This window comes from Phragmites australis, chromosome 10 (assembly GCF_958298935.1).
Source record: "Phragmites australis chromosome 10, lpPhrAust1.1, whole genome shotgun sequence".
NCBI classification, from domain to species: Eukaryota; Viridiplantae; Streptophyta; class Magnoliopsida; order Poales; family Poaceae; genus Phragmites; species Phragmites australis.
Window position 1 is genome coordinate 34,879,363 of NC_084930.1, and position 26,691 is coordinate 34,906,053.

At 43.5% G+C, this 26,691-nt stretch overlaps 2 protein-coding genes across 4 annotated transcripts; both read left to right on the forward strand.

Moving 5' to 3' along the window:
* The first annotated feature begins 6,173 nt into the window (after positions 1-6,173).
* LOC133931034 (monocopper oxidase-like protein SKU5) lies at positions 6,174-11,048 on the forward strand. The gene is made up of 9 exons (XM_062377864.1): positions 6,174-6,573; positions 7,276-7,385; positions 7,503-7,773; positions 7,860-7,998; positions 8,316-8,682; positions 9,472-9,837; positions 9,923-10,001; positions 10,250-10,452; positions 10,552-11,048. Exons 1-9 carry the CDS (start codon positions 6,445-6,447, stop codon positions 10,658-10,660), a joined length of 1,773 nt encoding a protein of 590 aa, XP_062233848.1. The 5' UTR covers positions 6,174-6,444; the 3' UTR covers positions 10,661-11,048.
* Positions 11,049-15,195: 4,147 nt separating this feature from the next.
* On the forward strand, positions 15,196-19,895 carry LOC133931038 (NAC domain-containing protein 7-like). 3 transcript variants are annotated; one of them, XM_062377868.1, is made up of 4 exons: positions 15,196-15,622; positions 17,739-17,942; positions 18,092-18,382; positions 19,048-19,895. In XM_062377868.1, the coding sequence occupies exons 2-4, from the start codon at positions 17,771-17,773 to the stop codon at positions 19,593-19,595; spliced, it is 1,011 nt and encodes a 336-aa protein (XP_062233852.1). In that variant the 5' UTR covers positions 15,196-15,622; positions 17,739-17,770; the 3' UTR covers positions 19,596-19,895. The 3 variants fall into 3 exon arrangements, with proteins under 3 accessions (XP_062233852.1, XP_062233851.1, XP_062233853.1); XM_062377867.1 differs by lacking the exon at positions 15,196-15,622 and adding an exon at positions 15,836-16,008; XM_062377869.1 differs by lacking the exon at positions 15,196-15,622 and adding an exon at positions 15,836-16,008 and having other exon boundaries at positions 17,748-17,942.
* The last annotated feature ends 6,796 nt before the right edge of the window (positions 19,896-26,691 follow it).

Sequence of the window (26,691 nt, forward strand, 5' to 3'; positions counted from 1 at the left end):
AGTACTGTTTTTGTTCTTTTTATTTATTGAGAAAGTGATTATAGTTAAAATAAATTAAGTCTGAGAAGCAGATTGAGATGAGTTTTTCTTCTTTTTTTTTACGTTGAGAAGCTAATGTAGTTTTTGGTTTGTGAGATGGGATGGGATGTAACGGATCTATTCTGTTTTTGAGATGTTTGAATGAAGAGCGATGTGATAGAATATTTTAGAATCAGTGAATATTATTTAAAGATTTAGAATGGAGCTGTTAAAAAAATGATGGAACATAATTATCATATTTCGAACGTGACACTGACGGTGAGCCTGATATACTAAAATGGACTCGTTTCATCCCACCCACCAAACAAACATATATATATGAATGAAACCATCTCATCCTCGAATATATGAATGGAATCATTTCATCTCACATCGCTCTCAAACCAAACACTACCTAAAAATTTATTATAAAAACCAACAAACAAAATTTAACAACCATACAGGCATAATTTTTTCTCCAAAAACTTTAAAACCATAGTCTATCTAAAGGGGGCTTTAGAGGGAGCTTTAGGGGTTTAGGCCCCTTTGGATAGGTTTTTCTGTCTTTTCCCTAAAGAAAGCTAAAAATTATCCAAAGAGCTACATTTAGTTCTGGCTTTTGGTAGATTTTAGCTGGCTGAGGAAATAACTATGACTGAAATGAATTAAAAACGGAGAAACAGACTGAGAATAACTTTTCTAACTTTTAGTATGCTGAAAAACTAAAACATTTATAAAAAATAACCATCAAAATTTAATAGCTACAACTACTTACCCAATCAGATAAAAACACCAAATTCACAACCTATCTAAACGGAGCCTTGTTGCGAGCCCCAATTGCTTCCCAATCCATCGCAAGGTCCTCGTCAAGTGAATACCCATTATGGTCATCAACATCCCGTCGTCCTTACTAGAATATCCATGAAAATTGGGCATTTATATGTGAAAGGTGAATTGAACTTTGTATCGAATACAAGTTTGTACTCTAATATATGAACTGGATGGAAAATTCCTGAATCACGGACGGACGAGTGAATCTAAGCGCTGAGTGATTATTTTTCAAAACAGAGTGATTATTTCAGTCGACTGAGCCTCAGACTTTGGGAAAAATTCAAGAATAGACAATATACGTAATCGTATTTGTCGAAATAGATAAAATATTATCGTATCTACAAATTAGCATACGTATTCGGTATTCATTTATCAAAAATCCATTTTTAGTACAACATGCACCGAAAAAGGTAGAACCAGCCAATATTTGATATCTCATGTGTTGAATATGGTATTGTACACCATATTCAACATATGAGGTGCTGAAAATCACATGTATTCAACACCTATGTGCCGAATATAGGTTGTGCACCGTCACTTGCCTCGTATGAACAACAATCTCAGCGAGTTCAATTTCCTTCCCCTCTTCTTTAAAATGATGGTCTTTTATTACTTAAAAATCTTATAACTTTTAATATATGTTTCATAATCCATATGCAACCTATTTTAATTGAATTCACTCAAAAATCATTTGTATACTTTAAACTAAAATTCTCAAAAAAGACTAATTTTATAACATGTAATAATTGTTAGTGTCTCAAATAAATTCCCAAAAATCTGAGAAAATTCACCAATATTTTTCTTATGTGATTTACTAATTTATAAAATTATTTTAGCACTATGTTGTATGGTGAAAAGGTGAATTCCTTTGTAATACACTATTTACATGAAATGATAAAAATACATATAAATGAAACATTACATCTCTTCATGTACTATCTCCTTCAATGCTCTAGCCTCCCATGTTAGATTAGCCTTGATAGTACTCTCATACTTATCAAATAGTCTACTTGTCAACGACCTTTTATTGTTTAGGTTCAGGCAACATGCATGATTTGGATTATATGTTACAATCTAAAACCAATCACTCCTCAAGTTGTATGAAGCATGCAAAACCTAAGGACAACCTTTCCATCTGCAAACAGCCTTGAGCCTCTTCTTATCATTCTTGACAAACTCGATATTTACCTTCATATTCAATGCATATCTTTCTATTGCATCTTTCAATTGATCCCTACCTCTAAAGCACATGTCCATGGCTAAGTGGGGAACCTCAGCATGACTATTAAATATTGGAAACCGACACTTCCTTTTCTTGGCACCACCATCACTGTCATCATAATATGATGCATCCTCATCTGAATCAAAGTATGCAAGGTTATCTCCATTTTCATTAACTCGAGTCATAGCGTTTCGATCCAACCCTTGTGGAAGATCCAATGCAATTGGGGTGTCCAATGGAATGTCTCATCTCCTCTTCATTTTTTACATGAATTTTTTGTAATTAGTTCTAATCTCCCTTGCTTCATCATCCTCATCATTACAGTATTGCATTTTTGACCCATCAAGAACAAATTGCCCATTAAAATAAAACTTGACAGCCAATACCTCACAATCTCCCATCCTTTTTAAGCCCTACACGAACCACCCTATGGTCAAATCAAAGCAAAAACACCACAAAAATTCAATCAACAAGTAAAAGCTCCATCCAATTATCTTGTCTTGGTGGCGCACGGTGAGTCCAGCTCCTCCCACCGTCACCATCGTCGAACTTCTGCAACACCACCTTCCAGTAGCTCCCTTCTAGCTCTTCTTCTGTAGTACCCGCAAATAATAATAATAATGTGACATTTTAAACCGTTTCTCGGTTCAACGATTGGATTGTAGTTGCATTTATCTCATCGAGATGAACCCATTTTGCTATTCAAATGTCCATTTCATACACTCTGTGACTCGTAGTGAGCACAATAAATTTAAACCATTGATTCTTTCTTTTTTTAAAAAAAAGAGATAAAGGCTCAGATGGATCGGTCACCACCCCGATCCATCCAGAAGCTCCCGAGTCTAGCCGTTGTCTCTCTCTACCGATTGCACCCCGCCTCTGCACCACCACCGCCACTCGCCCGTCGGTGCCCTTCCCCCACTCGTCGTGCTGCTATCGCCGGCCCACCGGCCCGCGCTGTCTCTGCGTCACGCCTCCCCGTCGGCCTGCTGCCATGCCACCGCCTGCTGCTGCTGCGTTGCCGCCCTGTCGTGCAGCTGCACCGGCCGCCGTGCTCTCTCTCGTGCTCCTCTCCCTGCCCTCTCTCTTTGTGGGTGTGTGTTCACCGAGAGAAGCAAAACCGAGAGAAGAAGCGAAGACCAGGAGAGAAGAAAAGAAGAAAGAAAGAGAAAGAATAAGAAAAGGAAGGAAGAAGAGGAAGGAGGAGGAAGAAGAAAGGGAAGGAAGAAGGAAAAAGAAGGGGTTTCCGCGAGTTCGCCGAATTCTTGCCATTGATTCGAGACCTCTCTCCAAAGGTGATCTCTTTGTAGTCCTTAGAAGCTTGTAGATGTGTGTGGGGACGATTGATTCTGTTGTCGGTTAAGTGTTTCGATAATCAGTTTAGCGTGTAGCGATTTAATTTGTTTTTTAGGCTTAATTGATGTCGGATTAGACATTTTGGTTAAAACAAAAGTGGTAGATCCTGAAGTTATCTATTCGGTGTAGAAATTTCAGAAATATCATAATTTGCTAAGTTCTATGCAGTAGATTTTAATATATGAAATTGTGATGCAACCCTGTTGTCTTTGGCCGGACGTCGGCTTTTCGGTAATGCCGTGAATACGAGGTGTTTTTGGGTGTAGTAAGGTTGTGCTTGTTTTATATGTGTTTTGCTGTTGTTGCTAGTGCTAAAAGTGTGTTTGTTCATGTGGCAGTGCTCTGGATCGTGGTTAGTGTCGATTCGCCATCGATAAAGACAAGTAAACGTAGCGGTGGTTTGTTACAACTATACCTTGCTATTTATACTATCTCCATCGTTAATTTGAGCACACCTGACGAATCTAATAATCTGAATATGGTGAGTTTCTTCTTGCCCTAACATATTCAATTACTTTTAATGATGTTAAATATGAGTAAGGTATTTGCCGTTGCTTTGATCTACATAGAAGTTGGAGTTTACTTGTTTTTCATATATGAAGTTGTTGAAATTCAAATCATGCATTGCTCACAGTTGGCGTATGCATATATACGGATTTATATGTGATCTTTACTTTAATTAGCATCGATGATGCTTTTTATAATACGAGTAGGTGCTTAATATCGTTTTGGATGAGGATGCTATGATGAATCAAGGTTAGTGATTGATGGCAAGTGAATGTAGCGGAGGGTGAAGTAATTTTAACTTGTTATTTGGTTATCTCCATTTTTTATCTTTTAATTGTCGCACTTACTAATAATTTGTTAAATAAAATGTGAGCGTGTTACTTACTCTCTGTCTTATGAAGATTGAATGTTTTCCCTGGATCAGGTAAAGGAAGTGAGATAGGTATTGTTTGTTGCAATTGTTTATTTCTCTCGTATGCGAATCATGACACATATACCTCTGTTGGGAATTATGTCCTTCGATTAGTCTTGAGTTTGTTGCCTCAGTATTTACTTTTTTCGAAGTTTACCTGAATCATGAGTTAAGAAGTGAAGGAAGTGAGATACGTAGCGTTGCAATTGTTCTTTATCATATTATGAAATTCTTGAAGTTATGCATATCTTGAAGTTCTGTTGTTGGCTCTGCATGAAGCGTGTCATACACGTGCATCTCATGCATTGCATTGGAAGTTATGTCGCACCGCGTATGCAACCGTATCGGTACAATACCGTATGTTACCTGAGAAGGGAATTGAGACTTGTTTAATGTGATGCTTAACTAACATGTAGTTTAAATAGCCTATTATAGCAGTTTACTTGCTGAGATTTTCGATTCTCACTCTTGCTATCATTCCAGGTGCGTCGTGAGGTGATGGCAATCATGGGGGATGGGTAGAAGCACGTCTTCTGCACGTTCACCTTCACCCTTTGTTTAATTGTTGTAATGCGTGCTTGGTGGGCTTTGGATGCTCTATGTTGTATGACATCTTGTTGTGGAGAACTTAGTTGTATGATCGAGGTTTGTGCCTCGTTTGTTAGGATTATTATTGTTGTTAGTATGATGATACTGATATATTTATATCTCTTTGTTTTGAGGTGGCCAGTTAAACCTCTAGTTATAGGGGAGGTGTTGCTGAAATTTTCTTGTTCGGCAGGCCTGTAGGTAGTTTAGTAGCGCTCTGGGCTTGTGGTGGTCACCGGGGTGTTACATCTTCGGTCGCCTACTCTATGAGATTAGCCATGCACCTCTGCAACGCTGCCTTCTAGCAGCTCCTTTCCCCACCCCACGAAACCTACGGAAGGGGTGCAACCGCCATGGGGTATGAAACACGAATGAGAATAGGAGGTCGCTGCAGCCTGTGGAGAAAAACAGGACAAAGGCAAAAAAGTATTTCTCAGTGAATGACTCATGCAAGCACGCCCTCAACTGACAAGACGCATCAAGGTGGACGGTCAGCTTGGATCAGAGACAAAATTGGACTCACAACGAAAATTGAGGGACTATATTGGCCACTTTAAAAGATGAAAGGATGAATTTGAGCTTTAAGCGAAAGATGGAAGAATTTGACTATTTTGCTAAAAATAATAAGGCGGCAATATGTGAACATGAGTGGCACATGGCATGTAGCCATCAAGTCCACGGGTTCTATCTGGAGACCACGAGGCAAGGATTTATACATGGACCTGGTTTTGCGCCTTTAATTTTGGTCATCCAATCTAAGTACTAGTAATCCCCTTGTTTTACGTCTTCCATGTATAGTGGTCTGAATTGACCTGGGGGCTGCTGTCTCTGTCCGCCGGAAGGACGTGTGTGTGTCTCGGGCATCGCATCCACATGGACATGGAGCTGCGGTCTTCCTACGCGCCTCTCCCTCCCTCCGTCCGCTCGCCCTTGGGAGAATGTAACCAATCGTCTCCCAGTCCCAGTTGCATATTCGTTCCCATCCATACTCGGCTCGGCGTGTTTAGTTTAAATTGGTCCTTGTGGACAGTAGGACACACACTGACAGTTTGTTGCTCTTCAATGTGGGTCGCCGCAAACAAGGTACAGTACCTGCATATTTGTCACGGTAGGAATAAAGATCCACAGACAGACAACAAGCTGTCTGCCCCTGGATTGGATTATCTTCGCTCGGCACAACAGGACGATAACAATTTCCTTGTCTCAGGAGTCAAGCCTTCTCCTAGTAGTGTTTGGCCGGCCTGCCTGCCTGCCTGTGTCACTACAGCTGTACTAGCGTGCGCAGATGAGGTGGTCTCCTGAGTCCTGACTCTCCCCTCTCCTCTCCTCTCCTCTTGGGCAGTTGGGCTCTGGGCTGGGTGTGAACTGTCCCCCTCCCCTTCGCCTCCGCCTCCGCCCTCTGCTTCCGCTTGCCTTCACTTCATCACACCATTAGTCAGTCACCCCCTCCACCAGTGAGAACCGGAGAGAAAAGGTCCCGGAGAGAAAAAAAAGGTCCCAAAGAAGAGCAATGGCGTCGCTGGCGGCGCTCCTTGCCGTCGCCTTCCTGGCCGCCGCGGTGCAGGCCGCCGACCCCTACGCCTCCTTTGACTGGGACGTCTCCTACATCACCGCTTCCCCCCTCGGCGTGCCGCAGAAGGTACTCAACTCTGCATCTCATTCTCACCTGGACACGACACTAGAAAATCGGGAAATGCTCCGTTCCCTGCTCCAAGCTCGGATTTTGCTTCCTCGTACGGCCTCCGCCTTCGTCCTCTTCTTCCGTTAAAGATTTCATTTCATTTTTCATCCCTAATACCACCTCACGCTCTGCTACGGCAGCAAGGACGCTCTTCTCGTCCAGATTGAGTTGTCGCCCCTCATTCTTGGCACCGTTTCCTTAGGGGAAACTTCCATTTTTCAGCATCTCCAACTCTCTGCACTGAGCGTTTGAGCCCTTGCTATTGTGCTTACCTTCAGGATTCCATTTTCCATCGAGCATTTGCATCTGGACTGGATGTGTTGTTCCTTGCAATTCATTCTCAGGATTTCAGACTCGCATACTCGTTTCTCGCTCAAAGATTACTTTTTTTTTAAAACCCCTTGGCGGTTCGCGTGAATTCAAACCTGCAAAGTTCAGCCCTTTTTTTTACCAACTCCTCGCGCTCCAATAGGCATTCATTCATTCAGATCTCATGTACTCCATCATCCAGGCTTCCCGATCTAATCTTGTACCACTGATTATCACTGCCAACACTTGCACACTATTCCCTGTTTTCCCACTCCTTCAGTCCTTTTAGGCTTCCTCACAGATGCTCGCCATCATACTTCTGTCTGTAACTCTGTATGCATCTTGTTTCAGGTGATAGCAATCAACAAGCAGTTCCCTGGCCCTATCATGAATGTCACCACCAACTACAATGTGGTCGTCAATGTGCTCAACAGCTTGGATGAGCCAGTGCTCATCACTTGGTGAGCGCTCTCGGTTCGATCTTTAGGGGCTCCTATGGACTTAAGGTTATGGGCCCGTTTCATCTTGTTGACTCACAATGTGATTTCAAGTATTAATTGGTCTATTAATCCAACCAGGGATGGGATCCAGCAAAGAAAGAATTGCTGGCAGGATGGAGTTCTCGGCACAACCTGCCCGATACCCCCTGGTTGGAATTGGACTTACAATTTCCAAGTCAAGGACCAGATTGGGAGCTTCTTCTACTTTCCACCCCTTAGCATGCAGCGTGCCGCCGGGGGGTTTGGAGGTATCACTGTCAACAACCGCGCCGTGATCTCAGTCCCATTCGACACGCCAGATGGGGACATCACGTTGTTCATTGGGGACTGGTACAAGAAGAACCACACGGTAGGGGAAAAATCGCAGGCTCTATCGCAGGATGCCTATAGTTTTTTCCAATAATCAAGGGTTTTGATTGTGTTTGTTTTGTGTAGGACCTGAGGAAGATGCTGGATGATGGAAAGGAGTTGGGGATGCCTGATGGTGTTTTGATGAATGGCAAAGGGCCATATCGATACAATGACTCCCTCGTCCCTGATGGCATCGAGTACGAGACGATCAAAGTTGAGCCAGGTGATTAGTTCTCTCACTTTCAGCATTATAGACTGTCTCATTAAAACCCAGTGACTTTTATCACTTATATGTTCCCCTAATCCATGTCCATGGTAACAGAAAAAAATTGGTTCCTAAAGTTTATCCCTCTGCTGTTGCTTCCCATATTTTTTAATGCTACCACTGATTGCACAATATGTTTTCACTGAGATGTTGATGGAATGAAGGTGATGATTCATTATCACTTTCATGACGAGGCATAGGAAAGTTTGTTTGAACAATGATTGCTTTTGTACATTGTCATAATTTTATTACTGACAGCTTCAACTCCACAACAGGAAAAACATACCGTTTCCGTGTCCATAATGTGGGTGTCTCTACGAGCTTGAACTTCAGGATTCAGAACCACAACTTGGCCCTTGTTGAAGCAGAAGGTTCATACACAATGAAGCAGAATTTCACAAATCTCGACATCCATGTGGGGCAGTCTTACTCATTTTTGGTCACAATGGATCAGAACGCAAGCAGCGATTACTACATTGTGGGCAGCGCTAGGTTTGTGAATGAATCACTCTGGACCAGAGTTACTGGTGTTGCAATTTTGCAATATTCAAACTCAAAGGGAAAAGCATCTGGTCCTCTTCCTGATCCACCAAATGATGAGTACGACAAAACTTTCTCAATGAACCAGGCGCGCTCAATCAGGTTTGTGTAAAATAAACCCTTCTTCTTGGTCGCTGACCGTCCAATTGACCAGTGGCTTAATTTTCTCAGACGCAATCCAAGTCCCTGTTTTTAAAAGCATCGATCTTAGAAATGGCTGACCCATCATGTGCTGATACTTTTTTATAGTCTTCTCTATCTATGCCCACTTGCCCAGCATATGTTATATTTTTTTTTGAGAGGATGCTATAATATTTATATAACTATCTTTTTTTATGCACCTAACTACACTTCTGTGGTACTCTTGCACAAACAAGTAGCATAGCTCCTTCTAATTGGTTTTTTTCCCCTGGCTTTCCATGGCCTTTCGGCTATCTCCCATAATGTAGTTTATGTACATTTAGTCATATGTTGATCTCCAAGAGATTTTGTCCAAATATGACTTGCTTTCTGATTCTGAATGGCAAAAGCTCCTTTTGGAATAAAATACATGAATCCTTTCTTCACAAATCAACACTTTTGGCAGTGTACTCATTTGAGAGTTATTCTGCCCAAATATTCGTTCTCATGCCTTAGCACCTCTTCCTCATACATTCCTTTAGAAACTTCAATTTGTTATCAATACCAATAGTGACCTCTTAAAGGCTTAATAGTCATTAGTTTTGTGTCTGGCTAGCATCATTAATCAATAAAGTGTAAGGTTGTCTGTTAACAGAGACGGTCTAGACATGTAGCACTGTTTCCCCAAGTTTTCATGCGCACACAGTAATTCTGGATGATGGATATATCCATCCGTTGGCCTAAAAAAACATCTTGTTTTTTTTCTTTCAGGATGAATGTGAGCACTGGTGCTGCTCGTCCGAATCCTCAAGGTTCATTTCACTATGGCTCTATCAATGTCAGCCAGGTTTACAAGCTAAGGAATGAACCACCTATTACCATCAATGGGAAAAAACGGACTACACTGAGTGGTATATCTTTTTCCCCACCTGATACTCCCCTGAGGTTGGCAGATCTCTATGACAAGAAAGGAGTCTACACACTTGACTTCCCTACTATGCCAATTGATGGACCGCCAGTGATCAGAACTTCTGTCATTAACTCCACATACAAGAACTTTTTGGAAATTGTATTTCAGAACAATGACACGAAAGTCCAGACCTACCATATTGATGGATATGCATTTTGGGTCGTAGGGTGAGTAAAGCTCCCAGTTTTCATTTCCTTTGTTGACAAATCGGTAATTGTCCTGTATACTGAATCATCTGCATATTGCCAACAGAATGGACTATGGTGAGTGGACTGAGAATAGCCGGGGGACGTACAACAAGTGGGATGGTGTTTCTCGTTGCACCACTCAGGTATATATTCTAGGATATCATTTGCATGAACCATTTCTCTGTGTAGTGCTAGTGTTCCAGGATGCTTTTGTTACTACTAGTGTTCACACCCTCGGCGATATTTATTTATGAGCTGATGGATGCAAGATGTTACTTTCTATTAGTGAAGATTGAAGAGACACATTTACTTATCTAGACATCACTGCGGAAAGTTTTGCAGCCTGCTGTTAATTATATTGATATTACTATATCATACATTGACACTGTAGGTATTTCCTGGAGCATGGACTGCTGTCATGCTGTCACTTGACAGCCCGGGTTTTTGGAATGTACGCACAGAAAACCTCGACACATGGTATCTTGGTCAGGAGACTTACATCAGGGTTGTGGATCCAGATGGAGGCTATAATGTTACTGAGATGGTGGCTCCAGATAACATGCTCTATTGTGGCCTCCTCAAGGATAAACAGAAGTATGCGATTTGCTTATGTGCTGCTCTAGATAGTAGATCCTTTTTACATATAGCCATATATGAGCAATGTCTAATGCTTCAACTGTCGTTATTTTCCAGGGCCCAGAAACCTCATGGTTCATCAAGTTCATCAGTCTATGCAGCAAAACTAAACGGCTATCTGCTTGCAGTTTTGGTCTCACTGGTTGCATTGACGTTCTTCCATTAAAAAAACTTGCCAGATTGTGGTCAGTTGTTTGCAAATTAGGAGGATATTGACAGAGTTTGAGTAGGTCCAATTTGTAGGTTTCCATTTATGATTTGTGTGGAAATCCTGTCATTGTGCATCATCTTGGGCGACAAGTGTTGTCGGAATTTACCAGAATTGTGTAGTGAGCGGTACACCATTGCATTGAGTCTGTCGGCAGTCAGCACCTGCAAGCAAGGAGTGCTGTGCTGCCTGAGATTTTTTCTTTCTCGCATTCAGCTAAGCTAGCTTGGAGAGTTGGATATTGGTTGTAGCCATCCCATTGCAATTTGCAAGCAAAGTCTTAAATGTTAAGTTGTGAATTTGTTGGTCGATGAGTTGAATTGAAGAGATCCATATCCTAAACGAATGGCTGCGCATGACATCATTGACATCAGATACGAGTGCGGGTGAAAATTTCTTTGGCTTCAACTGCGTAACGGTGTTTTTTAGTGGACTGGTAAGTAGTTTAACAATATGCTGTGAGTGTGACAGAATAATAATATTAAGGGCAAGGTGGTGGTGCAGCCGTTGACTCATGGGGAGCGCTGTTTAGTGTGACTTTCTTGCAGTTTACCTGGAGTGCTATGCTAGCTTGATGCATGATAGTATGATACGGTGTAGGAACATTCTGAACGGCGAGCACAGACCAGACATGCGGTGCAGTTCGTGACGAGGAAAAGAAACCAAAGCAGCAGTACAGATACAGATCGAGTAGCTAGAGAGGCCCAAATGCATTTTTGTAGGAACAAATAAATAATAAAGAATGCATGGGTTATGCCGGTGCGAGGCTAATCATCGGGTAAAGCTCACGCCTGCCCCTGCCCTCTCTATTGCTGCCACTGCACTGCAGGGGAATGAGCTGGAGGTATGGATGGATGGATCAAGATGCATAGGTGGATGGAGCTAGCAGCTAGCCGGGAGGGGAAATATGCCGGCCGGCCGGCATGCCTGCCATCTTTTCAGCAAAAGCCAAGATTGTATTCTCCCACACACCTCTTTTGCCTTTTCTTATCGTGCAAAGCTTCCTTTATCCGCACCCGAATTTCTGTCCGCCCGTTCTTGCTATGATTTGTGCTGAGGAAGGTCTTCTTCGCCTCCGCGCCGCGTGACGCTCCGGCGAGGCTCTGTGGTGGCTAGGGTTATAGTTTGGGGGCAAGCTTAGAGCGAAAGTCAGGGGTGGCTGCTGGCCCGGCGGTGCGACGAAGCAGCGGGGGCACCACTGGAGCCACGGATGGTAGGAGGGCGGTGCCAGTGGCCGGTGAGATTAAGGGAGAAGGGGAGGGTGTCATGTGTTTAGAGGTTGAAAAAAAGAGTGTTTGAGTCTTGATCGAATGGATTAAAAAATTGACTCATGGGTGCTGAGAAACACTGACTGCAGTAGAGACAAACCCATATATCTTGAAGCGACAATTAAGAAAGCCACCAGTAAATCTGATTCTGCATCCGTAATACCCCGCTTCTATTCACCTCTTGATTTCATATGATCCAAGGGCCCAATAACAATTAACTACCTAAGTGCGGATGCTAGATTGTCTTCAAAGAGAAAAATATGATGCCGATATTTTTTTAAAATACTAGTACAACTTATAAACACGCACACTCACACTCATACAACGTCTATTGAAAAACAGATATGCGGAGCTTAAAGATTGATAAAATTACTATAAATATTTTGCTGTCGACGAGTACATCACTATGAAAGAAAAATTCGTATTGATGAGACACACATGAAGTAAACTTAGGATTTGATCCCCAAGTGAGTAGAACATACACCCACCTTCACTAATCATATAAGCCAAGACTTGATTCTCATATGATGCCGATCTAGCGCTTGCTCTTGATATTCCCTTTTCATCTCCTTCTCGAACGATCAATCTACATATATATGCACATAATGCACCACTAATGCACAAGCAGGAGTGCCAATAATCCGTATGATACAAGACACATGCATGAGCAGCTAGGGACGGGCACATATATAATTACACCCACATCACATACGTATACGCATATACACATCCGCTCCCTAATTTTAACTAGTTACGCGCTGATGACCAAGGAACCAGGGGCGAAGCTACAGGGGGGGCCGGGGTGGGCCGGGCCCCCCCAATCCGATTTTGGAACCCCCCGCAGCCCAGCTCACACAACTACACAAGCCATTTGGTCATAGGCTTCACTGGCTTGTCCCCCCCAACCTCAAATCCTGGCTTCGCCCCTGCAAGGAACGACGACTGCAGACTGAACACAGCCTATATATCATGATCGCGCAGATTGCTCGTCCGATCGATCTTCATGATCTAGACAACCATCGATGCAAAGCGACTCATGTCAGGCTTAGGTCAAACATCAAAAGTGAAGAGAAATTAATGAAGCAGAAAGAGAGCATATCAAAGTTAACTTTCTTGCTCGCGTTGCTTATATACTGAAACCAAATTAAGAGAGATCTTCAGAATCAGAGATCTAAAGCTAAAGTGAAATACTAACTCATAGTAAAATTAGCCATCTCTTTCGGCGCGGCGTTCAGACTACCGGCTGCCCCCATTGTGTTCGTTCCCTGTGTATCAAACAACAAAAGAAACATAAAAATTCAGTTTCTTGTAAGCATCAGGATCTATCAATCCGGATCTAAAACGCCTGCAACCACAGATCAACCTAAATAAAAAACAGTTCAAAGTCACATGTTCTAATCACCAAAGAATGGAAAGCACTATTGAGCCATTGCAGGTCGTGGATGTCACGGGCTCACCGCGACGAAGACGCGTGATGGCGGCATGGCGCGTCGGTGGCCGTCTGAGAGAGCGCAGCTGGCACAGATCTTGCAGAGGAGAGCCGGTGGCATCGAGCAAGGAGGTGAGCCGGCAATGAGGTGAGGGCTTCAGGTGAGGAGGAGCAACGTTGGGCAGGGAGGATCGAGGAGGAGTCGACACAAAAACGACGGGCGACGGCACGTATGAGGGGCAGAGGGGGAGGGGAGGAGAGGAGTTGACTGCTCGAGCTCTTGATCTCATGCCAAGATTATTTGCTAGGGGAGATATTTGAGGCTCCAACACAACTCCATGTGATGGATCAAAGAGATTTGAGGCTCACCAGCAAGGCACTCACATATCCGAGTCCTTGACCGCTAGATCCACTACTGCTCTACCTCATCGTGTCACGACAGACACATCTCCGGCACCACCAACTCCTCAAAAACCAAAACCCTAGCCTCGACGACTTGAGGAGGCTGGGTAGGACGGCGGGGCACCATCTGGGTGGTTGCCGAAGGGGTCGAGGAGGTGGTTGCGGCCGACATCGCGTAGGCGAGGGGTTAGGGTCTGGAGTGTTGGGTTCAAGTTTAGTGACATGTCAGGGGAGCCGGGCGTAGGGAAAAAAGGAGGCGGTGTGGGTGAAATCAAGATGGTTCCGTGACAAAACAGATTTTGTCATTAAAATATACTAGACATCGTCTTATTTTTTTTGATAATGATATATAGTAATATAATAAAATAGTGGATATTTGACGACGATGGGTAAGAGTTTGTCATAGACACACATGATAAAACTGCTTCATTACGAACTCATGACGAAATTTCTTGAATCGTCACCAAATAACTCCGATTTTGTTATAGATGGTCGAATTTGTTGTAGTGTTATATCATTATCTTGCAAGAACTATACCTTTTTGTTTCTCACATCTCCGAGGTAGCTGCTAAACACCTTTACACGACATAAGAAGCACGGTCACGTCAAAACCCAAGTATCCTACCAGCAGATACATCCCTCCAAATTCTTTTCAGACTAGCTAAGCTCGCTAGTACGTACCCTTCAAACTGCATGTAGAGGCAAATTACCGTACCCTTTATATGGTAGATGCAGACTGGACGACGATATTGAGCTAGTTTCGCGCTGCAACTTAACTAGTTCACCCAAATGCTATATATCGATGAGAAGTGTGTGGATTATATCACAAGTACGTCGGTCATATGTAATTATTCTTTATGAACAGTAATTGTTAGCCGCGTCTGAATCAAAACTTTGTTCTCTTAATTATAGCATATCGAGACGTAATTTGATGCATCTTCAACCGGTTCATCCAAAGGCTTATTAACCATATATAGGACCATTGATCAAATTTAAATCCGAGGGAACAATTAATTATTATTTTTCAGTCGGATGCTCTTCTCGGGTCTATATTGGAGGTATTAAATGCGGGTGCACGTCCGGAGGTTAAACCTCGGACCTTTGCCAGTGCCATGTTAGTGAGCCGTTCGTGAAAAATTAATGGATCGATAGCTGGGCGGATTTCCAATTTACTCTCAAATTGAAAATTAATTAACCAAACCTAATCTATGCATGTGTTCGTTGCTGCCTCGATCTTAATTACCGCCGGCCATTACCTTTGGGAGGAAGCTAAGTGATGATCAGAAGTAATTAAGACCGATCGATATTAATTTCTTTGGAAGAAATAAAAAGGACAGAAAAAAGGGAAGGAATGATGGCGCGAGGCAATGGATGGGGGATTTGTTTGGCGCTGCCCCCTTTTGCGTGGGGAGTAGACAAAGCTCGCTCTTCTTCTACGTCTCCTCTTCCCCGGCCTCCACCTCTCGCTGTCTCTCTCTCTCCTTCCCTTTCACCCTAGCTAGCTGCACCTGCACCTTCCTGTTCCTCTTCCCCCCTCATCTCTCTTGCCTCAGATTTTCTTTTCTTTTTCTGCCTCTGATATTCACGGCGGCCATAGATCGATTGTGCTCCGTTTCAATCTTTAACTCCACTTGCATTATTGTTTCTCTTTTCCTATTTCGATCAGTCCCGGCCCGTTCTGTATTAATTTGATCATCATCCCCGTTCCCGTTCCCGTTATCTCTCTCCTCTCTGCTCTCTGTGCTCAGGAGGATCGAAGAGGGAGAAATCATCAAGAACTTGCATGCATGGCTCATGCTGATGAACGCATCTTATAGGAAGGTTTGTATCTGATGCTACTGTGACTTGAACCTAAAGTTTTTCATATACGTACTACACTGCGATTCATGTCTACTTGTTAAACTGTTACTTTTTTTGTCATCTCCTTAAAAGTTTCTTGCTGATGTTTTTGTTGTACGTGCTGCTGTGACATTCTTCTTGGGATCCGAACCAGATAATGACCTAGAAAGAAAGAGGAGGTGGGGGGGGGGGGGGTGGAGAGAGAGAGATAATACACCAAGCCAGGGAGAAGAGAAAAAGTTCATATATTCCTGTCTCCTGGCTCTACTGTAGCTGCTAGCTAGCTAGATCTCTAGATTTCTACAAGGTTTCATCACATCCAACTGATTTGGATTCGAACTTAGACCAAGGAGGACAGGTATATACAGGTCTCTCTCTCTCTCTCTCTCTCGCTCATGTTTTCTTGATCTTATGTTACTTTTCATATTGGATCTCCGGGTTGCATTCAGGCGCATATAAGACCTATATTTAGTTGTCCTATGCAAAACCCTAGATAGAACTCTATCCAGTATAATATGATATTAGAGATATTCCGTTTGAATCTGATTAGGATATATGTTGTTGATCGCAGAAGAATAGCGTTCTTGGACAAATCCACTCACAAAACTAGTACGTGCTAAACACATACAACGATGTGGGTCTCTTTAATTTGGTAAATCTACATGTTGATATACAACAATTAGAAACATTAATTAGGATCAATATCCTTTATTTTCATCCTTTCCACGTTGATTTCTCTCTTATAATTCAACATCAGATTTACAGATACAATAATCTTTATTCCTATATATAAACCAGTTTTGCAATCACGTACAAAAACACATGCACAAAAAATATGTTTATGACATACACGCGGTGCTGCAGTGATTTTTGTCTTCTAGAGAGAATTTCGAAGGGCCAGATCGGCTTGCAAGATTAGTTATCTCAGGTATAGTAGTATAATTTACAATTAGAAATATATATATATATATATATATATATATATATATATATATATATATATATATAGTTTTTGCCATGCCACGTTTATAATTAAAACCATTTATCCTCGTTAACTTGCATACATGCAATGTGTAATTCGAAGCCTCTGTTTATTTTTTACGAAGAAAAAACTTGGGCATATGGCTATGGTACATGATTTCATTCTCTGCAATTAATAAATTTATCAACCTTTTCCTAGATTTTTGTTTTGCATTTCCCTCTCCTCCCACTGTGTGTTAATTTTGTAATGAATGATGCCAAAATTGTACGCAAATCTACTGCATACAATGCATGCATATGGACAATAGTCTCTCCAGAAAAATATGCATATATTCTCCCGAAAAGCGTAATCATATATGCCACATGTTCTTCTGTATATATAATTTGAAATGTACATTTGTACTAATTAATTTAAAACGCACGGACGCTTGTGAACTAAGCATATACTACCGGTCGACAATATGCACAAGATCGACCATGCTTTGATATGTTAATCGATCATAGGTACGTTCGTTCACACAATCGAGTCCAAATTAATCAATATCTCTCCAATATAATATCGATCGATCAGAATGAAAAACTACGCTTACTTAGATAACACCTGCAGCCAGAACTTATGATCATACATAGGCAACGCGTGGGTGCCACTTTAATGCATGGGAGACCCCAATGGGAGTGAAATACACAATGCACATTATACATACACATATAGAGGCCAGGATGCACTAGAGAGGGCCTGCCTGGACATGCGTGATGAGAGAAGCTTTCACTAGCAGCAGGCCAGCAGGGGAACATTCCACGAAGAGCAATGAGTGGTGACGCTCAGCTGCTCAGCACCACACCACATGCATGCATGCATGGAGGTAATTAGTGCATGCGTCACTACTGCAAATGATCATGCTTGCCTCGAGTATTACTTTTCATCCGTCCATTATCGCATGCGCCCCTGCAGCCGGGTTAAAATTATGATGATACACATATGCATGCATGATTGATCATTCCACACCGGTCTCCCCCTGTTTAACTGATCATCACTAGCAAGCTAGTTTGATACATGCGCGCATACATGACCGGATCTAGCTAATATATAGAAGTTTATATATGTGCTTTAATTTAGTTTCGGCAGGTTGATTTAGTCGTTCGATCGGTATGAGAAGCACACAAGCACAAACGCAGCTGGTTCCTCCAGGTTTTCGATTCCACCCGACTGATGAAGAGCTCGTGGACTACTACCTCAGGAAGAAGGTGGCCTCAAGAATGATCGATCTGAACGTCATCAAAGATGTCGATCTCTACAAGATAGAGCCATGGGATCTCCAAGGTTAGCTGATAGATGCATGGTCACAAACTGAAACCGTAACATTATCATTCAGCTAGTTTAACATATATAGTACCGATGGTTTAGTTTGTTCTCGGCAGTAAGGCTAAATATATACTCTTTGTACATTCATATACGATTAATTGATGCAGAGAAGTGCAGATTGGGAGGACCTGGTGAGGAGGAGCAGAACGAGTGGTACTTCTTCAGCCACAAGGACAAGAAATACCCGACCGGGACCCGGACGAACCGGGCCACCGCGGCAGGGTTTTGGAAGGCCACCGGCAGGGACAAGCCGATCTACGCCAATAAGCACCGGCAGCTGGTCGGCATGAGGAAGACGCTGGTGTACTACAAGGGCAGGGCTCCCAATGGCTACAAGTCTGACTGGATCATGCATGAGTACCGCCTTGAAACCAATGAGAATGGCCCTCCGCAGGCAAGTCCATCACCCGTTCCAATTTAGTAATTAGCTTGTACAGATTAATTAAATGCACCACCAAGTAGATAAAATGTTCCCTCAAAAAAGAAAATTAAGTACATACAGTATATATTTTTATTTATTAACTAATTGCACTCAGTGTTCAAAAATTAACCATTGAAGTTTCATATATTCAATAATATGATACAAGCAATGAGTTACACCGTATATCATGCATACACATGCATAAAATTCAGAATGCCAATCCATAACTGTCGTATTCACAGTGGTCGTTGAGTGTATTGATCCGCTGACCGATCGACATCCCTCAATTGCATGTGATCCGTTACTCACTGCAACCAGCTTTGCCTGCATATCAGAACACATGGAATTGTTTGTCGACAGATCACTATTAAGGAGATGTGAATTGATCAATAAGTACTCTCATATGCTTATCTAGATATCACTGTGTTAGGGCGATGTGAATTGATCAAGAACATATATGCATATAGGCAGGATATGGGCCCTTGCACCCACAACCCCACATGCGTTTCAGCATATTAGTTTTCTTCTATTTTATCGATCTTATATTTTGTAGATTCAAGATGCATGGTCTCTATTTTTTTATTAATCACATGTACTCCATGAATTATATTTTTTAACGTCTATCATCTATATTTCAGGAAGAAGGATGGGTAGTATGTAGGGTGTTCAAAAAGCGGCTTCCAACAACAAGAAGAGAGTCAGACCATGATGCACCTTGCTGGTACGTTGATGAAGATGGACCCTTCATGCATGACCTTAACTCTCCCATGAGCGGAATGGCCCCACACCACAGCATGGCACTGCAAGAACAACACCTCCAAATGCTGAACAATGCCTACAAGAGGGAACTGAAGCTGCAGTACCAAATGCCGAGCCATCACGTTCTCAACACCACTCCTCACGAGCTAGAATGCCCTTCCTTCCATTCTCTTTTGGTCTCACCAGACCACCAAACCAATGTGCACCATGACCACCAACATGTTCAGCTCATTGAGCATGCAGTCGACCAAGTCACTGATTGGAGAGTTCTGGACAAGTTTGTTGCATCTCAACTTAGTCACGACGCAACAAAGGGTGTAGATTATACTGATGAAGGAGACGTTCTTCAGGTCAATGAGAAGCAAGCAGAGGTGGCCACTGATTATGCATCGACATCAACATCCAGCAGCCAAGTTGATCCGTGGAAGTGATGATGCAATTAATCAAACATACTACCTCATATATAAATATTATCTTAAGAGCTACAACAATGATGATTATCTATATCATATCAATTGGACAGATAAGTAATTTGATCGACATGATGCCGTGTAAATAAGACTATATTGTGATGTGTATTATTGTGCTACTTACATGCTTCAGAATGTTGTACTAAATATATACTTGATCACTATGTTTCTATATGAAATAAGGTCACGGAGAACTTAGAAACTTCATGAATCATTATTTGTAATAGGTGACACTCTTTCAATTATATGAAAGTAAGATGTTGGTCTATCAATGAATTAATTAACTTGATAGCCATATGATATATTTATACTGTCGTGTGATTCTACATTGTATTTTTGGCACCGCATTTTTCTTCAAGTGGAATACTATTATGATAAATTAGATGATATGGAATCCCTATATTGCTGTGCTTACATAACGAGAGATGAAGATGAGAAACGTAAACATGATTCTAAAACAAAAACGACATATCACTGAATCATCTGATCCATACCAGTGTTGAATATGATGTCATTTACACTGAAAAAAAGTTCAGTTTGCTATGAGAAACCGTGTTGAACATGGAGTCAGGAACTGTCACAAGTTACCTAAGGAGAGCCTATCTATCCTATAGCATTTTTCTTTTGCTAGCTAGTATCCTCAAGCATCACCCCAGCGCTTCACCATGTAAATTAAATTTGCTAAGAAGATGTTCATAGCTGTACCACTGTATGTTTCTAGTATTTTAGCTTTTCTTGAATAAAAGTAAAAAGTTACTGCAAAGAGTAAGTAGCAACAATTCTACCAGAGATGGGCCATACTAGTTGGTTTATTCTATGTACTATCTACAAAAGAGGGGGAAAATATCGAAATTAATAAGTAAGGCGTATGTGTATGTCACTGTTGGACTTAATTAAACCTTAATAGAACCAGAGTTTGAAGGATGACTAATCATTCTCTCTATGTGGTCCAAAGGATGATCCATCATTCTTCTCTGTATGAAGGAAGGCATGTGAATATGCATTGATTTATTTTTTTAACATAGTCACCAGTAGCTATAGGGATCAGCTCATTAACTGCTAATTCTTGTTTTATAAGAATACGCAGGAATAATGCTCATGAAAAAAAAAAACAGACACGCGCGACTGATTCTTCTTTTTCAGAAAAGAAGGCCGTAGGGATAGACGAAAACATTACTGATTTAGGATGATATGCAACCTTGCAGTTTCATTAGATTTCAATACGGAAATGCAACTCTGCATGTGTTTGCACACACAAGATCTATCTCGACCGTCCATCACTTCAACATGATACTCATATATTCATTACTTCTCTCACTTATTTTATATTTTTTTTTCACCTACCACTCTAGTATGAATCTCAACGTAAATGAACTATTTTGATAAGCCATAAATCCGTATGCACCGGTGGAATTTTCGTGTTCAATTTCGATAGCTTGAATATTATGTGGGTCATAGGTGTTCAGGGCTTCAAGCACATCACCATAACTTATCTGGGTACCCGGGATACGTGTACTATCTAAAGCCTAAACCATCGATAATTAGTGGCATTGTTTCGTTGAGCTCCTTAGATGACAGTAGGTACGGAGGCTATGTTCTCTTACAACTAACACCAAGGGAAGGGATTACACCAACAACAAATCCTATCATAGACCAAACTTCCTCTCACAAAAAGGCAGCTCAGCTCCTTAGAGGACGTACGTGGTAGGCCTCCATTACAGTTGTGACTAAATGATGCCAAGGACAATATCTTGAGATTAGGCAGAACTCAACAGGAATATCATACCAGGCAATATATAAATGGATACTTCTAGAGCGGGATCGTACTCATTACATATATGTTTTGAAAGAAACGACTTATATTAGCTCTTCCGGCCGACTGCAAGTATCTAACCATAAGAAAAGATATTGAGAAGATCAAAAGGGGCATGCATGTAAGAACTTCACCAGATGATGAGCAGAGAACAGGCCAAAGAAAGAAAATTAACTAACTAAAAGTCGATCAGTTTTTCATATATACAAACATACGCGCGCCATGTGCATCACTACAAGAAGTACTTAATCAGGAGTTAGGAGAAGATGATGCATGATCACCTATTCGCACACAGCTTCAGACCATAACGAAAATTTGGAGTAATCATGCATGCATCTGTCCAACTAGTCCTTGTTTCAGGAGAAAGAAGCAGCTAGCTGGCTCTTCCCTCAGGAGTCAGGAGTCATCAAAAGCAAAAGCATACCATTTCTTTTCAAAGGGATATGTAGAAAGGTAATATATATAGACTGGCCAGCTGTATATTGAGTTGACCAGCGTCTAGAGATCGAAGAGGCAAAGAAATGACAGCTGTATATTAGATTAACTAATATAATGACGTGAAAGAAAGGGAAATAACAGTAATGGAACTCACCTATTATACCACAGAGAAGAGAACACTGCACTGCACTGCACGTTGGTGATTATGGCCCAATGCAAGCTAATTAGGATGGTGTGAAGCCAGCTGATGACAAGCAGATTACAGAGAGAGAAAGCTAGCTAGAGATGGCCGGACACGGAGAGCGCGAGCGACCCCTTGAGGAGAATTGAAGGGCAAGCAGGCAATGCTTCCCGGCCCGATCGACCGTGTTAAGTTGCTTTAGGGGATCAAAGAACAAAGATAGCAAGCATGCATGCATCAGATCGAGCAGCAAAGACAATGTATGCATGCATGCCTCCCACCAACTCGATCAGCTTCCGGCCGGCCGGCTTTTATATATAGTGCAAGAACCCCACACTTGACCACAAGCCAGCCGTGGAGTCCACTCCACACACCCGGCCCTCAAGCAAGCATCCATCACACACACACTCCAGTAAAGCATTGCATGCACCACACCTCTCAACTGCTACTCGATCGGTTGTGTATACTACATGGTATGATGGGATACATACGGACCTGCATGTCAGTGGCTGCATGCAGTTTCTGATGAGGGGAAAACAAGCTAGGCAAGCACAATATGGTATAATTATTTGCGCCGGCCGCGCGTGTATGAGGTTAAAAAGAAGGTGCGAAAAAGGCAGGGGGGTGTTGGGAACCAGGCAGGCAAGAACATGCATGAGATGGAAGATGATATGAGAGCGGGAAGAGAACCAAGAGGCTATCTATAATTAAGTAGACAGATCGAGAGGGTGATGTTTGTTTGTAGAGGAAGATAACATGATGTCTGCGTGAAAGCCCTCATGTGAGACCCCATCATGTCCGCAGCCCTTCTAAATCTCTCTCTACTTAATCCTCTGCAGTTTTCACACTGCAGGTACAATGATTCATATGCCAATCTTATTCTCAAGTGAAACGAATAAAAAAGGAATAGATGCAACGTTTTTTTTATAGGAGAATGGATGCTACGTTACGCATATATATAGATGCACTTCAAAAGAATACTCTGAACATGTAGAAGAAAGATATGGAGCGAAGGGAAAAGGCTCCTTGTACTTACTTCGTTATGGTGTTCATTCCACGCGGGAGCCTGGAGGAGTATGTATCATGTAATGATGGATGAAGACTATCAGTTGCCAAATGTAACCAGGTCAATCTATTATTCTGCCATTTAAAAAGAAAAGTAGATCAAGATCCTTTATAGATCGTTCCACGGTATTACACTGTTTAGTTTGTGCAGGAAAAAAAGCAGCTACACTCATATTTTTCTCTCGAACACGCTGGAGAGCGCTGTGTCATTATATAAGGAAAAGAGCCGTCCGAATATAGGCCGTAACGGCCGGGTTAGTAGATGATTACATGGGCACCATTAAAGAAAAAATGATCTGAAACAGAAAACTCAAACAAGCAACAAATGTAAACCCTTTGCTCCCGTCGTTCCCCAAAGGCCGGCCACATCAAAGTGAAATATCAGCTTCGCTCCTATATAAAAAATGGCATATCAACTTTCAGTATGTGCAGAATGACCAAAGTGAAATATCAAGAATTTGATTCAAGGAAGCATGGAAAAAGTTCAGCTCAATATTAGTCCACAAGGAGGAAAAACAGTATCCTTGAAAACAGGGGAGGAAAACTGCAATTCAATCTATCTTTATCTGATGCTGTGGTCTATGTTAAGCTATGTGTCTTTACCCCTAGCAAAGTAGCAATCCTTTAACTCTCTCTATTTTTTTTTTTCTGAAATCAAGGGTCTGCTCACAAGTTCAATCATAGCACTAGCTCCCCACCCACGCACACCCCTCACCGACCAAGCTTGAGTAAGAAACAGCTGATATATTACAACCGTAGATGCCCAGTTATCATGTACCAACAGGTTTAGCATTTTTTAATAAACAAATATGTAAAGCAAACCCTTAATTTTAACATGAGGATGGAGCGCTCTCGCCCCAGGTCGCCCACCCACCCGCAGTCGCCAACCCCCCTCCCGTTGACCATCTCATCACGCCGGCGACCACTCTGGTCACGCCATCCACCCTAAATCCCCTTGCCGCTCCATTCAGTCCGGGTCTGGTCGGGCCCTCCCTCTCTGGGCGAGAGCTGCCAGAATGGATGCTCTTCAGCCCCTCATCCGCCTCAACCGCTAACTCCGACGGTCTGTCGTCGACAAGGCTGCCGTCCTATCCCGAGGTCGCTACGGGCAACACATCTACGCAAGGCCAGCAAGGACAACACTCCCCTTCACTGGTGCTCCTCGACGCTACTCGTCGCACTGAGCCACTACGATCGCCGGAGCGCCCACAAACAATATCGAAGCACCAATCTCTGCAAACTGGTAGTCAGGCCCCGCCTTCCGACGATGTGGCCCCAGGCCGCTTGGTGGTGGATGTTGAGGGATGGCAGCTGGTCACCAGGAGGAAAAGACATCGGAATCGCGCTTTGCCCCCGCCGCCCACCAGACCGGTCCCGGCATATCTCGTAGGAAAATGTTTCAACTGTTTTTCTACAGACCATGCCGCAGCCGTCTGCTGGAACCTGCCACGTTGCCTGCGGTGCCGACAGGAGGGTCACCAAGCTCGCCATTGCAAGCGCCCTTGCTCCCTGCCCATGGCATCGTCAGGAACATCGCCAGGGACGCACTGCCTCCAGGCCCCGCGTCTCCCTCGATCAGAGTTGCCTCTCTGCCAGCCAAGTCGCTCTCAACGCTAGTTACCTGCGTCCTAAGCTGCCTCCCCAAAGTCGGTGCCTTCTCTCACACCGTCTGCTGCGTCGTAGTCCATGGGCCGCACCTTCTCTCCTCCAACCATCTATGCAATTGAGTCCCCACCGCCGGTAGCCGGACCTTCAACGACACCTACTGAGCAGCGACCCTATCATCAAACGTGCGTCATTCCACTGTCGGTGGGGTTGATCCAGGAGGAGGCTCATCTCTCTCAGGCGTTGGTGGCGCTTGTCGTTAGAACCAGACCTCCGGTTTCCCCGGAGCATGTTTGATCCCTTTTGGTCGACTCTTATGGTATTTATGTTGTGGAATTGTCAGTTCACCGTGGCTCACTGGAGGACTTCCTGATTGTCTTCCAGACTTCGTCGCTCTGTGATCGTGTGCTCCACTCCGATATGCCTGTCGGTTCGCCCTTCCAACTACAGTTCAGGTCGTGGACGGGACAGTAGATGGCGTGCGCAGGCTCGATGCTATACCATGTGCTGATCGAGCTCAGGGGGATCCCGGTGCAGGCTTGCAACATCTCAACCGCAGAGCACATCCTGGGTTCTTCCGGCTACAATTTGCAGCTTACGCTGTCCACCATGGCCAAGGATGACCTGCGTTGTTTCGGCGTGGTAACTTGGTGTATTGATCCTGCTCTCACCCCTCGGAGGTGAGCTTAATCATTCTTGAGCCCGTGGTGGAATACGTTTAGAGGGGTCTCTTCCTACGCCCGGACGAAATCATCCATTCCAAGCAGGCCTACCTCCGCTACGACATCACCATCACCATCACAGAGATCCATGACTAGAGTTCGCTCTCGGATTCCTCTGAGGGGGGCACACCTCCGGATACCTAGGATAGCGACGGCGAGGATTATCCAGGGTTTGATCCGGCAGGCCGGTCCAGGCCTTGGCCCAAAAGCACAAAACTCCAGCCAGAGGCGGATGGAGGAGACACCAATGGAGCATGTGGCCGCGACATCATCATTCTCGACAGGATTGTTCCTTCTTCCTCCACTAGCTTACATCCAATCGCTGCACCGCCATCGACAATGTTGTGGCGCGATGGCCATCCGCCGGTGGCAGGGATGGCCTGGTCCCAGGCGGCTCCACTACGGTTTGGTCGTTTGAAAGTCGAAAAGACTGATTTGCAAAGTGGCCAAAAGCCTGAAGAAGCAAAAAGGTCGTGCCCGATGGCCAGGGCGCGTGAGGCACCGGTCCAAGCTCTGGATCTGCCGGACCCCATCCTCACTGTTCATCGGGTTCTGCCACCGGATTCTTGGGACCCTATGGCCGGGGAGTGTGTCTACAACCATCTTTGCGTGCAGTGTGATGTCCCACTAGACGTTAATGCCTCTCTCATGACTGCGCGCATCCCTCTGTCTAGGACTTGGGACCCAATGTTTGTGGAGATCTCGAACCTGTGCCCTGCTTTGCCTGGTCAATAGCCATGACTGCAGGCGGAAGGGCCCAGTCACGTGAGCTCCGTTGGCGATGTGCTTCCGTCTGTCACGACTCGTCCACTCCCATGCCCTGCCACTTCTGAAAAGGATGTGCAGGTCCGACAGCTGGAATATTGCCTCTCTCCAAGACCCCGTTCTCCCTACCTGGAGCACGCAGGGATGCTCGTATGGCCATTTTTTGGCACTTCATTGGAGTCAGGTTGGCACCGGTTCCCGATGGCCAGGCCGAGGGACTTGTGTCGTCTTCTGGGCCAAGCCTATCTGGGCTGGACTCGAGAGCATTTCTGTCCGAGTTGAAGATGAATTTGCCTACGCCTTTGTCTGAGAGTTTGGGGCTGAGGGTCGATTCCTGCCTTTCTGCAACTGATATGTTTGCTCATGCTATGTACATGCCCTCACCCCACCCTCTGTGTGTCTACCCTCCCAAGATATGTTCGCTGGTCTATCAAAGACGTCGACGGCGGGGGAGGACAGAGCATGTAC